The 14,758-nt window shown below is 39.2% G+C and overlaps 1 protein-coding gene and 1 non-coding gene across 9 annotated transcripts in view; both read right to left on the bottom strand.

The window, feature by feature from the left end:
• Window positions 1-10,007, bottom strand: part of MAPK10 (mitogen-activated protein kinase 10) — a 357,383-nt gene extending 347,376 nt beyond the window's left edge. For 3 of the 8 annotated variants that reach the window (XM_061145183.1, XM_061145180.1, XM_061145187.1), the window contains exons 1-2: window positions 9,615-10,007; window positions 4,175-4,277 (exon numbers count right to left, since the gene is read on the bottom strand). Coding sequence is in view for 2 of the 8 variants with exons in the window: in XM_061145179.1 (XP_061001162.1) it covers window positions 9,615-9,617 (3 nt within the window). In the remaining 6 variants the exon portion in view is untranslated. Of the gene's footprint in view, window positions 1-4,174; window positions 4,278-8,086; window positions 8,216-9,614 lie in introns of all 8 variants that reach the window. The other 5 variants (XM_061145186.1, XM_061145179.1, XM_061145182.1 and 2 more) reach the window with 3 other exon arrangements.
• On the bottom strand, window positions 5,540-5,612 carry TRNAG-GCC (transfer RNA glycine (anticodon GCC)). Its single transcript has one exon. It is a non-coding gene; the product is annotated as a tRNA-Gly (tRNA).
• Window positions 10,008-14,758: the final 4,751 nt, after the last annotated feature.

Raw genomic sequence — 14,758 nt, 5'->3', positions numbered from 1 at the left:
AGAATCTGCCTGCCATGCAGAAGTTCAATCCCCGATCCTGGAAAATCCCACATGCATGAAGGAAGTAAGCCCGTGCACCACGACTGCTGAGCCCTCACCCTCAAGCCCACCAGCCTCAACTACTGAGCCCACACACTGCAACTCCTGAAGCCCGGGTACCTAGAGCCTGTGCTGCACAACAAGAGAAGACCGCTCCAATGAGAAACCTACGTAACACAACTAGGGAGCAGCCCCGGCTCACCACAACTGGAGAAACTGAAGCAACTCGCAGCAATGAAGATCCAGAACAACCAAAAATAAATAAATAAAAATAAAATAATAAATTAAAAAAAAAAAAGAAACTGAAGAACTCTGGAGTCAGAAAGACCTGGGCTTAAATGCTAAATCCTCTGCTTCTTAGTTATGCGATTGCTAGCAAGTTATTTAACCTCTCTAAACCTGAGTTTCCTTATCCATACATCATAGGGATGATAGGAAGATTAAATGTTTGTAAAGTGCTTAGCACAGTGCTTATTACACAGCAAGAACTCCATAAGTGCTAGTTGTCATTCTGAAAGACTAGTCTCACAAAGACTTGAGCAGGCACTTCACAATAGAAGATCAAATGGCCAATAAAAATTAAAAAAAAAATTATTCCTCCTTAGTAGTCAGCAAATGCAAACTACTACTTCCATGAGTACAATTAGGTATCCACCTGATCAGCAAATTCTGAGAACTTAAAAATGAAGTGTTGGTGAGAATATAGAGCTTCTTATATACTGCTGGTGGGAATGTAAATTCATGCAATCAACTGAGGAAAATATTTGGCGATATTTAGAAAAACAATGTGCACATACCCCAAAAATCAAGAGTTCCTTTCCTTGATATGTATCCTGGGAAGTTCTTATACATGTACTATAGAATCTATGAGCAATAATATATATGCATAAAGTACCATATGTATACTTAATGTCATTATATATAAATATATGTACTTATTTAAAATTTATCAGGTTAATAATCAGGGTTGACTTCCTTTTGGACTGACAGAAGGAAATCAACCCTGAGTATTCATTGGAAGGACTGATGCTGAAGCTGAAGCTCCAATACTTTGGCCACCTGATGAAAAGAGCTGACTCATTGGAAAAGACCCTGTTGCTGGGAAAGACTGAAGGCAAAAGGAGAAGAAAATGACAGAGGATGAGATGGTTAGATAGCATCATGGACACAATGGACATGAAGTTAAGCAAACTCCAGGAGATAGTGAAGGACAGGGAAGCCTGGCATGCTGCAGCTCATAGGGTTACAAATAGTTGGACATGACTTAGTGACTGAACAACAACACACTCACACAGACACACATAAGTAATATAGAAACAATCCAAATGTCTCTCCATGGTGAAATGGACAAGTAAACTCTGATGTATTCACAGAGTAAAATACTACATAAGTGACTTGAATAAACTACATACATTAACATGAGTCTTATAGTGTTTCACAGACTTCCCTGATAGCTCAGTTGGTAAAGAATACATCTGCAATGCAGGAGACCCCAGTTCAATTCCTGGGTTGGGAAGATCTGTTGGAGAAGGGATCGGCTACCAGTATTCTGGCCTAGACAATTCCAAGGACTGTATGGTCCATGAGATCGCAAAGAGTTGGACACAACTGAGCAACTTTCACTTTCACTAGAGTGTTTCATAAAATCAAGTGATTAAGAATATATATATACTACCATGGCTTCCCTGGTGACTCAGACAGTGAAGAATCTGCCTGCAATGCAGGAGACCCAGGTTCAATCCCTGGGTCAGGAAGATACCCTTGAGAAGGGAATGGCAACTCACTCCAGCATTCTTGCCCAAAGAATTCCATGGACAGAGGAACCTGATGGGCTATAGTCCATGGGGTCGCAAAGTTGCTCAGACACGACTGAGCAACTGTCACTTTCTTTCACCATGATTACAAGACTGAAACCCTACAAAGAAAGGCAAGGGAATCAGTGACAAAAGGCAGAGTAGTGGTTTCCTCTAGCAGGGAAGGAAAAGCATGTGGTCTTAAAGGAGCACAAAGGGCTTACTGGGAGTCTACTTGGTGGTTATACAAGGTTTGCTCTGTAATTATTCTTTAAATTGAATTTGTTTTATGCACTCTTCTAGGTACATGGTATTTTCTAAAAAATAAGTTTCATCACATCATTCTACTTAAAATCTTTCAGAGGTTCTTTATTCTGGAATAAAATACAAACTCCTCAGCTTTGTCTTAAAAACCCTTTCATGCTATATCTCCTCTACCTTTCTTCAGCTTTATCTTCACCACCCCCATTTATGCCCCAGCACGGTAAATGACATCTAGTTCCCCCCATCAATCATGCTCGTTCAAGTCTCTAGGCCCTTGAAAAATGTTCTCACTATTCCCCTTCTTCTAGCTAACCTCTTATTGTCCTTAACATTCAGCTAAAATCTCATTCCCTCTGGGAAGCCTTCCCTACCAAGCCCCCATCCCATCTGTCTTAGACTCTCCTCTGCGGCACTTCCTTCAGCACTGGATGGCTACCCATTTAATAGCAGTGGATAAGTACCCCACTCCTTAGAAATCACTCCCTTTTTTAATGACACAGTTTATCATAAGTGTCACATACTTTAAACACAGCTCCTTTAAAGCAGGTGCTGTCTTTTTCTTCTATCCCAAGTGCGAAGGATGATATCTATACTACAGATTCTCAGTAAATGTTTGCTTAATGAATACATTTTTAAGAGGGGGCAATACATATTTTTGACATCCCTAGGAATGACCCATAACTCAAAAGATTAAGTTCAGCCATAAAAAGTCACCCTTGTTTGAAATCAAATGGTTGATTACTGGCAATTACATATGTTTCTCATTCATAACAAACATTCATTTAACACATATTGATTAAGTACAGCATAGTGATGACTATTATATCTGCTTCCTCAGTGTAATCATAATCAGACTGTAATGAGAATCATGATGTGAAATAAGTACAAGGTTAATTTCATCAATCCTCCACAGTTATGGGTTATGCATTGATTCATAGGGCAACCTATATACCCAGAGTTATATAAGCCACTAAACAAATGAAAGAGAGATATCGATCACTAGTTCAAAACAGCTTCTTTTGGAGTCTTACAAGCATCACTGTCATAATCTATTTCTCAGAGACGTTGTTTGACAGATTATACCTGGTTCATCTCTGCTGGAGTCTATTGATTATTGACATTGGCAACTATGAAGCATCAAGTATTTGATTAAAATATATATTTTCCCTATGTGAACTGACATTTTTATAAAATAATAAGATTTTAAAATGATTCCAACTAGGATCTATTTTTAATACTGTCTTTATTAAGCAAAGAATTTGTAGGCTAAAATGTCCACAAATCAAGTTTTATAAAACTATGATGTGGTTTCTCTTCCCTTATGTCTAAAGAGCTAAATGCTATGTAAATATATATCACATATATCTTACACACATATATATGTACATGCATGCTGTGTGTATGCTAAGTCGCTTCACTCGTGTCTGACTCTTTGCCACCCTATATGGACTGTAGCCATCCCTACATGGGATTCTCCAGGCAAGAATACTGGAGTGGGTTGCTATGCCCACCTCCAGGGAAGCTTCCCGACCCAGAGATCGAACCAGCATCTCCTGTGTCTTCAGCATCTCTTGTGTCTCCTGCATTAGCAGGTGGGTGGGTTCTTTACTGCCAACACCACCTGGGAAGCCCCATATACAAGCATATATGTTCCTGAAAGGAATTAAGTGTTAGAATTTAGCTCAGAACCAGTATTCTACTAGAGAAGATAAAGCAGTAAAATGTAGAATTATGTTGCAGATAATAAATGCCACCGAAAAATACTGTTATGTAAATACCCAACTGTTATGCAGCCACAGGAAATTGCTCACTGCAACCGTCTTACTTAGACTAGTATCATCCAGGGTGGTAACATCATGGTGCTATATGACGCACTTATGCACCTAAAGACCTCAAGCTCCTTCACGTGGTATTAATAGCACCACACCATCAGTTAAACATTGATTTTCACCTCTTTAGTTGACAGGATTTGGGAGCAGTATTTCTTCAGATCCACACACTAAATCCTATGCAACATTGAAATTGTTATATAGATCACATGTTTCCTGCTAAGGAATGTTTTTAAGTTTGCAACTCACCACTGCTTGTATGGTTTCTCATCTACAGGAAATGGGTCTAATTCAACAGCTTCTTGCCTGAGTTGCCATAACAGAGATCTGAGATGGTGTTTCTCACACTAGCCTAAAATCAAAGCAAAATCACAATCAAGTTTGATTTTAACATTTCAGTGGGGATTTCACCTGCATTTAGGAAAATCAAAAGACTAACAAAGACGTTGGGGGATGGGTAGTGAGGACACGAGGGGAGGGAATAAAATCTCAAGGTAGTTCACCCTGTTCAAATTTATCAAACACTAGAACTTTGGTGTTGCCAGCACCAGAGTAGCTGGATATTTTATTTTATTTTGTATATTTTAAAATATGAACATAAGCCCAATTAGTAATTGTTACTTTGGTTGACATGGATTTGAGTTTGTGATAGGAGGCACCCTATTCAGCTTTGACTATAAGCTCCCTGTTACATGTTTGCACAGTCTGCTCCTCATGCAAGAACAATGGGTTCATATGGAAAAATGCGTTACAGCGTCATCAATAAAGGAGAAGTTGGAAAATTTTCTGAACTATGTGAAATAAAATGAAACTAAACTGAATTTGAGCAACCATACTCCAACAAAAATTATTTAATAAAGAAGGCAAAAAATAAATTAAAATGTTAAAAACTGAAGTTGGTGTAAAGCTAGAAAGAGACCTGTATGTATATTTTTCCATAATCTGATTCAGTTACAAAAGTAGGTTTGTAACTTCAGTCTGTTACTGTTACTTTTTGACATTATATTGGAAAAAATATCCAGGACTGTGCCAATTTTCCATGTTCTAGGGCTTCCCTGGTGGCTCAGTGGTAAGGAACCCACCTGCCAATGCAGGAGATGCAGGTTAAGTCCCTGAATCAGGAAGAACCCCTGGAGGAGGAAATGGCAACCCATTCCAATATTCTTGCCTGGAAAATCCCATGGACAGAGGAGCCTGGTGGACTACAGCCCATGGGATTGCAAAAAGTCAGACACGACTGAGCATATACACAGTTGTTCCAAGCAAGAGCTCCCTTCCAGGCCAAGTGCTTACAACTGTTATTAGACTTCTTCCCCACCACATCTTCCTGCCCTCCCCATCCCAACGTGGCCTACCACCATTTCAGAAGGGGTGAATTTCTTTCTCCTGTGAATCCCTATTGCATTTGTTGAATAGGGACACTTGATCATATACCACATTTGTTATTTAACTTCATCTCCCTAAATGACTATAAGCTCCCTAGTGGCAGAAGCTGTGTTGTATGTGTGTGTGTTAGTTACTCAGTCATGTCCGACCCTTTGAGAGTCCATGATGCATGTGTTATTTCCCAAGGAAGAATACTGGAATTGGTAGCCATTCCCTTCTCCAAGGGATCTTCCTGACCCAGGGCTCGAACCTGGGTCCCCTGCATGGCAGGCAGATGCTTTACCATCTGAGCCACCAGGGAAGCCCAGAAACTACGTTACAGTTTCCCAAACTCTATCACCCACACTACTTAGATAACTGTGCATGGGATACCTTCATTCATGGAATATTGATTGTGCCCCTACTATGCACCAGGCATACACAGTCAGTGCCTGACAGAGATTATAACTGAGTAGCGAATACATGAAGCCCAGGAAGAGGCAATTACTGTGCTGCAGGATAAGTGCTATGACAGAGGAAGCACAGACGCTGAATGAACATTGCCAAATAACAGACACACCAGCCTGACTTCACTATCTGGGCTTTCAGATCCTATTTCCAATGTATGAGAAGAGGATGATTACTTTAAGAAACTCATTTTCCTGAAGCACGTGGAGCACCCAGGCAGGTTAGCATCCAAAACCCAGGAGGCAGTTTTACATCTATGAAGGCAAGGCAGTACTGGGTTATGTGTGTGTTTTCATGCTTACACGCACACACACACACACACACACACACACACACACACACACGCAATGTAGCAGAAGTCTTGTTTATTATCATGCAGGCCACTCTGCAAATGCCTAACTGCCCTGGAGGAGAATTTCATTTTATACCTGTGTGCCATGTGAGGTTTTAGAGCAACTATGGGTTAGGAATGCTTCTAAGGAAACTTCAGTTCTTTCTTTTTCCACTCAAAATTTAATTTCCATCCCTAGGAGCATTAGTTCTATAAGCCTATGAGTTTCACATCTCACAGTCACCAGGGATAAGATCAGTGAGAAAGGCTTGTTATAAATCTAAAATGTCAATTCAACTGGAAAATCCTTTATCAAAAATAATTAGAAACTTACAGTCCACTTTTCAAACTAAAAAATGTTTCTTTCAATTTAAGAATTTTCAAATATCACCTGAAGTCTCCATTTAGAGTTTCTACCAAGATTCACAATTAAGAAATGGAGTTCTCTTTCATTAAATAGTGGGGGTAAACAGAACCTGAAACATACAGGCTTTCCACTTTTCCCTCTTTGCCTTGATTTTCTTATAAGGATAAAATGTACTCAAACTAAAATATCTTTCGTCAAAACCCTTACAAGTCTGCTATGAAAATATGTACAGATAGGTACATTTCTGAAAATCCAGGCTCCAGATCCAAATTAAATTTTCAATCAATATGCAGCATGATCTTGTATCTGAATCAGCAGCAGTGTCTCATTTCAGACTTATGCAATGCAATAAATATCTCTCATATGCTAAAGAAGCAAATGGATTCTGTTCTTTATCAATAAGCATCTCCTCCTGTAGTCTATGGGCCCAACTTTTCCCACAAGTCCGTGATCCTTGGAAGAAGCTGTAAGAGATGCAAGTATGGTAGGAAGGAAGCCCTCAGCCTGTGGCAAATAAGGCACTGTACCCCTTTTGTGTCATCCTTGGACACTTTGTCCCCCTTTTAGCATAAGGGCTGCAATGTCCAACCAGAAGCATAAAAGAGACTACAAGACAAAACAGGGGCAATGGAGAAAGAATTTAAAATGTCAATTTATCACTTCTTATTCTAAGTGAAGGAAGTCTCTCTTGCCTTGAGTTCATTATTCTCACTAGCAACTAAGCAATCATTTGATTTGGGCACACCAATCCCACGTAAAGTCTTATAGCTACAAATAGGACCAGCAGCCAGAACTAGATCAGGAAGGGAGAGCATCTGCCCTTGTGCTTAACAAGAGAAACCCAATTTGCCTTCTTTCCCTTATCATCTGTATTCAAAGACTATTGCACTAAGATTCACTTACATAAAGTCACACACACACACACACACACACAAACAAACAAAAAGCCCTCCCTTTAAATATGGGAGGCTTTATCACATTACTTAAAAATTAGGCAGATTCCTTTTGCTTATGATATTTCTATAGGATATACTAACAAGGGAAATCCTATGAATTTTCCTGTAATTTTAAAATATACATATATTTTAGGGCATCCACCATTCATTCTCAGTTCATTTCAGCCTTGAAAAATATTGACCACACACTATGAAACCATTAAACACTAATAGCTGCAGACATACCAGACAATGACAGCAAAAACACACTTGGTCCCTCTGGGATCCGTTCATGAACATCCCCTTCCAGCCTGGCAAACACGCTCCTCCCCACAGCAGATGCTGCTCTGGGGCAGACAAACAGGAAGCTGGAGGCAGCACCTGGTCTTTCCCACTGGACGTATCATTTCTTACTGTCTCATCATCAAGAGTCTTTTCACCCACACTGTGAAGATTTTATAACACCAGGAGACTGTCGGATTAAAGATACCTTGCAACAGCGAGAGGGAGTGATGCACAAATGAGGAAGCAAGAAGACTCTTTTAATATCTAAGGTCATACCACCTTTGTCATTGGATTTTCCAGTTCCGTTGTCAGCACGAGAAAATCCAGTGTGCTTGTGTGATCAAATAAGCTAACTTAGTACTTTGTTTCAATTTTAAGATTGAGATCAAGGTAGTGGAAGGAGTACATACCACAGAAAGCAAAACTGCTACATCCAAACTGTCTGACCCCTATAATTCGATGGCTCCAAAGTAGAGTCGGAAGCTGGCGAGCTCATCCATGAGCGTGAGCATCACTGTCTAGATGTACAACACACTCACCTAAGGCAGAAAATTTACAGAAGCCTCTCTGAGAGTCATGGTCCTTCCTGCAACCATTTTAACACATGCATCAGCATTCTGTGAGATCTTCCGGGGTCTGACAACTGGCAGACGAGGGGCAGAGGGAGAAATCAGACCTTGGACTGGCAATGCCTGGTGCACTTAGACCCAATTTCCTTCCGTCTAAACTGTGGCCTGTCCCATAGGACTTAGCCTGCCTCTGTCGGGTCCTTTCATAAAAGTTACTGTCAACACACCACGGCAGGGAGGGCGGCTGGACAGACGCTGTGGATCTCTGCAGCAAAGACGGCCCATGTAAACAAGCTTGTGACTGCTTCAGCGCCAACTGTCATGGGATAAGCCATTCTTTTGCTGTGGTTAAATTGCAGTACCCTAGGAATTTATGCATTTAAGGGGGTGAAAGCAGAAACTCAGTCTCTAGATTTAAATGAAGGGGGGGGGGAGAAATATGCATGTAATTTTCTTGAAATGGCTCTCGTCTTGATTTACTTGAAGATTTTCCAATAAATCACATTTATTTTGCTGCAGGCACAAAGACATCAATTCTGCTAAATATACTGCCCTGGTCCTTTCTGATGATAGATCTTTTTCTCCCAAATGAGCTCTGACATTTCTAGGGGACACAGTATCCCAGTACAGAGTACCTGGGAACCATGCCATAAAGAAAAAAATGCTGCCTGCTGTTGACTAGATCACTTTCTTAAAGGGACCCTTTACCTGTACGACTGCAGTGCCAATGTTTCCTCTTATCTTTAACCTGACCCTCCCCACTGCCCATTCTATGTTCCTCTCCCCAGCTCAGATTTAGCCTTGGGTCTCTCTGCAAGAGTGATGCTGTTAGTTTTACAACTACAATATAAAAAATACCATTCCCTAACTAAAATATGTAAATATGCCCCCAAATATCTCTTTAAGCACAACATCTCATGAAGTAAACATAAATGCATAACTTAAAGAGGTGATTTTTTTAATGTTTTATGGAACCCACAGCATTTCTTAAATATGGGACTGAGGCAAGCACTTCTAACAGGCACAGCTGGTTCACTCTCTCTCTAATTGTCTCTTCCTTTTTGCAGCTCTGCACTGGTCTAAAAAACCCCTGGTCACAATAAAAATGCTCCCTCCCACCCTCTGCCAACCCTCACTCCAAACAGAAAGGTTTCAACACGCCCAAGTCCTGGGAGAGATGCTCGGCGCAGAAGGAAAGGCTGGTGGCGTCTCGCCTCAGAGGTAGTTCACTTCATTAATCTCCTATCCACCCCATCTCTGCCCCGCTCTCCCATGCTCACTCTCCCGCCCCACCAGGAGCAATCAATAGACATCACACCACCCTCCAAAAAAACCGGTTAGAACCCAGAATGAGCAAAGAGCCACCTACCATTCCGTGCTTGAGAACTACGATCCTGATCCAGCAGTGTTTGCCCCAGAAATCCTCCCTACTTGTCTCTCATTAACCACATTCCAAACTAATAAGGAATAGATTCTTTGGAGGTGGGGAAATTGTTTAAAATTAATGATGGACAGGTGATTGCCAAGAAAACCCAAGCGTAAAGTCACTCAAGCCCCTAGGAATTGAGGGGTGAGGAGAAAAATGGAATACTGTAAAAACGAAAAAGGAAAGAAAAAAGGTAAGCTCAGAACAAGCACCAACCACCCCCATAAAAATAAAAAGAGAAGGGGAGGTTTAAAAGAAAAGAAGAAGAAGAAGACGACGAATAGTGGCTTGCTGAATCAGCCTCTTTCACTGCCTGGAAACCATTGTGCAGCGCGATGCTGCCTGTACCATTGTGGAACCTACCAGAGGAGACGGACAGAGGGCTTGGGGAATGGGGTTGCTATGGCAACCAAAAGGAGCACACGTGACGTCAAAGCCCAGAGAGGTCTAGGGAGGGGGGGAGAAGGGGGAAAGGAGAAGAGGAAAAAGTCTCTGTGCGTCTGCTGCTGCCGTGTTTTCCGATGAAATGAGGACCTGGCGAAATGGAAAGGAGCAGGGTTCGTTGGCGGCCGCTCTCAGCACCTAGGACATCAGGCAGCCGGTCTGCGCAGCGGAAACCGCTCTCTCCACGCAGCCCTGGCCCAGCACACGGCAGCGCTCAAAAAACAAATGCTTGCAGACCCAAACACCATTGGAAATGTACTCAACCTATGCTTTTCAACTCGCTCAGCTTTTTGCAAACAGCACAAAGGCATGTCGTGCCTCTAACTGGCAAAGCAAACAAGGATGGTAATAACCTCGGAGGCCAAGGGAGCATTTGGGTCCCACCTGGACCCCAGAGGTCATTTGAAATGTCACAACCCTTCTTGTCTGTTTCCTTATCTTTCAGAAAAATCCTAAATAAATGCTTACTAAACCAAAGTCAGCAAACTAATTCTGAGATTGCAGCTTGAATTTAGAAAGAAAATACTGATAATTTGAGTTAACAAATATAGATTCTTTTTTTTTTTTTTTAATTGGGTACTTCTTTAGAAAATGGATACAAATTGCATTATTACTATTTGGGGTAGATATCTCAATTTTATTTAAGTAATTTGCCCTATCTTTGACTGTCAGAGTATATTTTTGTCTCCATGTATTAATAGTTTGTTAAATGTTAAATATAGGTGCTTAAATATAGATGTCATAGATTACTAAATCTAGAGTATTAATCTATAAATATCAGGTTTCTAGAGAGAGTTCAGAATAATGGAATACTCCCACAATTGTTTTAATTATCTTTTTTTTTTTTACCTGTTAAAAATATTTTTTAAGTAAGGAAATTTCTCAATACATATTTGGCCTAACCAGGCTCAACCCTTGGGCATCTCAGGTTACATAATTGAATCAAATTCCTTTTTTTGCTTAAATAACTTTGAGGTGAGTTTCTGTGTATTGCAACCAAGTAAGACTGAGTTTTATACCATTTAACACTATGTTTTAGAACTAGCATACATACATGAATAAGGAACTTCTTCCATACGTTAACAGAAAAGATAACAACTTGCAACAGATACAAACCAAGCAATGATTGATTCACTGAAACACATCATAAAACCATATGTGACCACATCAGATTCCCTCATTTTAGGAGGGAAACTAGGGGGGAAAAAAGTCTTGTGTGTTTTCTTTTTCATCCACTGGACAAGATTTTGCACATATTGCTTTGTTCTAATTTCAAGTTCAGCAAGAAGCAGTTGATTATTAATTTTTAGTCTTGGCAAAAGACCTACAAGACAAGTTTGTCTCAAGGGAAAATATGTATTGACAAGCCAAATGACTTTATAGCACAATATAATTGGCATTCCAGCTTTTAATTTACTTTATTCTAAGTTTTGATATCAAAAGTTAACTCTTAATAACTGGATATCAATGAGGGAAAAATGAACTTCAACTCCTACCACACACTGCAAACATAAAAATTAATTCAAGGTAAATTTACACTGAAACATGAATGCCAAAATATATAAAGCTATTAGAATAAAATGTATCTTTCAGAAGAAAAAATAGCTTTCTGTTCTCAGAGCAGGCAAAGATTTCCTAGGACACAGAAAGTACTCACCATAATAGGAGAAAAAAAAAAAATAGACTTGATCAAAATCAAAAGCTTCCAAAATAACCATTAAGAAAATGAATAGACAGCCTCAGGCTAGAAAAGAATATTCTTGATAAACATGTCTGAAAATACTCTTGATAGTCACAATTTCTAGATTTTTTAAAAAATATCCCACAACTCAACAATAAACAAAATTTGCTCAATGGGCAAAAGTCTTGAGCAGGCATTTGACAAAGAAAGATATATATATGGTCGATAAGTACATTAAAAAGTATTCAACAGTATTAAAAACAGTATTAATAACAGTATTAAAAAGTTAAAAAAAGTATTCAACAGAATTGGTCATCAGAGAAATGCAAATTAAAACTGCATAAATGCCATTTCACACTCACAAAAAAAATTGACTAAAATTGGAAAAACTAACAACACTAAGTACTGAGTAGGATATGGAGAAATCAGAACTCTCCTACATCACTTGTGGGAGTATTAAATGGTAAAACTACTTTGGGAAATGATTTGGTGGTTTCTAAGATAAGTATATACCTACAGTATGACTCAACAACTCTATTCATGGTCACCTAAGAGAATAGAAATATTTGTCTATCAAAAAAAGTTATACATAAATGTTTATGCCAGCTTTATTTATAATTGGTGAAAACTGGAAACAACTCAAAGTATATCAACGGAAGAATGGGTAAGCAAACTATGGTATATTCATATAATAACACACTGTATCAGCAATGAAGAAAGAATGTTAACTATGAGCATGTTAAAAACAATATATCTTCTATTAGGTGTTCATTCTTGATTTGACAAATGACAGTGGTAGATGCCAACACTGCACTGGGGTATATTTTAACTAGGGCTTTAATATGCCACCTACTCATTTCAGTAATATTTAGATGATTAAAATGTTCTTTTAAGTCTATTTTATATAGCATAGAAAAAATAATTTCCTAAAATTAGATCATCTAATACAAGCTAATTTTTAACACTTAAATATATTTCATTCCTTATTGGATAAAACCAAAACTCTTCATTTAAAGTCCTCAGTAAGAGAATATCACACTTTGAGAATGAACTATGGAAATATGCAACAATATAAATAAATCTCAAAAACATGCTATGTTAAAAAAAATAAAAGAAAAGAGAGTGTTTTGTATATAAATCCATTTATATAAAGCTCTAGGACAGACAGAAATATTCTATGGTAATAGAAATCAGAACTATGATTGAGGGAGCCACACAGCTAAGGGAAATTTATGTAGTGATGAAAATATTCGACATCTTGATAGAGGTGTGAGTTATTACGTAGATGTAAGCATTTGTCAAAACTCTTCAAATTCTAACTCTTAAGATCAGTGCATTCACTCAGTGTAAATTAAGTTGCTGTTTTCAAAAAATTAAAGTCAATTCCCAAGAAGAAAATTGCTGAGTGAACAATAAGTTAGAGCTCCTAAACCTACAAATCTGGCCCTATACCTGAGTCCTGACTTTACAAACCCAAGCAGACCAATAGAGGAAAACAACAAAATGGAAAATACTAGAGATCCTTCAAGAAAATTAGAGATACCAAGGGAACATTTCATGCAAAGGTGGGCACAATAAAGGACAAAAATAGTATGGACCTAACAGCAGCAGAAGATATGAAGAACAGGTGGCAAGAATACACAGATCTACACAAAACTGATCTTAATGACCCAGATAACCACAATGTTGTGATCACTCACCTAGAGCCAGATGTCTTGGAGTGTGAAGTCAGGTGGGCCTTAGGAAGCATCACTACAAACAAAGCTAGTGGAGGTGATGGAATTCCAGCTGAGCTATTTCAAACCCTAAAAGATGATGCTGTGAAAGTGCTGCACTCAATATGCCAGCAAATTTGGAAACTCAGCAGTGGCCACAGGACTGGAAAAGGTCAGTTTTCATTCCAATCCCAAAGAAAGGCAGTGCCAAAGAATATTCAAACTACCAAACAATTGTGCTCATTTCACATGCTAGCAAAGTAATTAATGCTCAAGATTCTCCAAGCAAGGCTTCAATAGTATGTGAACCAAGAACTTCCAGATGTTCAAGCTGGATTTAGAAAAGGCAGAGGAACCAGAGATCAAACTGCCAACATCCATTGGATCATGGAAAAAGCAAGAGAATTGCAGAAAAACTTCTGCTTCACTGACTACCCTAAAAAAGCCTTTGACTGTGTGGATCACAACAAACTGTGGAACATTCTTAAAGAGATGGGGAATACCAGACCGCCTGACCTGCCTCCTGCTAAACCTGTATGCAGCAACAGTTAGAACTAAACATGGAACAATGGACTGGTTCCAAATTGGGAAAGGAGTACGTCAAGGCTGTATATTATCACCCTGCTTATTTAATTTCTATGCAGAGTACATCATGTGAAATGCTGGGCTGGATGAAGCACAAGCTGGAGTCAAGATTACAGGGAGAAATATCAGTAACCTCAGATATGCAGATGACACCACCCTTATGACAGAAAGTGAACAGAAACTAAAGAGCCTCTTGATGAAGGTGAAAGGGGAGAGTGAAAAAGCTGGCTTAAAACTCAACATTCAAAAAACGAAGATCATGGCATCTGGTCCCATCACTTCATGGCAAATAAATGGGGAAACAAAGGAAACAGTGACAAACTTTATTTTCTTGAGCTCCAAAATCGCTGCAGATGGTGATGGAAGCCATGAAATTAAAGGAAGCTTACTCCTTGGGAAAATAGCTATGACAAACCTAGACAGCATATTAAAAAATAGAGACATTACTTTGCCAACAAAGGTCCATATAGTCAAAGCTATGGTTTTTTCAGTAGTCATGTATGGATGTGACAACTAGACAGTAAAAAGGGCCGAGTGCCAAAGAACTGATGCCTTCGAACTGTGGTGTTGGAGACGATTCTTGAGAGCCCTTGGACTGCAAGGAGATGAAACCAGTCAATCCTAAAAGAAATCAATCTTGAATATTCATTGGAAGGACTGAT

This window comes from Dama dama, chromosome 6, assembly GCF_033118175.1.
Source record: "Dama dama isolate Ldn47 chromosome 6, ASM3311817v1, whole genome shotgun sequence".
In the NCBI taxonomy this organism is placed as follows: domain Eukaryota; kingdom Metazoa; phylum Chordata; class Mammalia; order Artiodactyla; family Cervidae; genus Dama; species Dama dama.
This window is presented reverse-complemented; position numbering and strand designations above follow the sequence as displayed.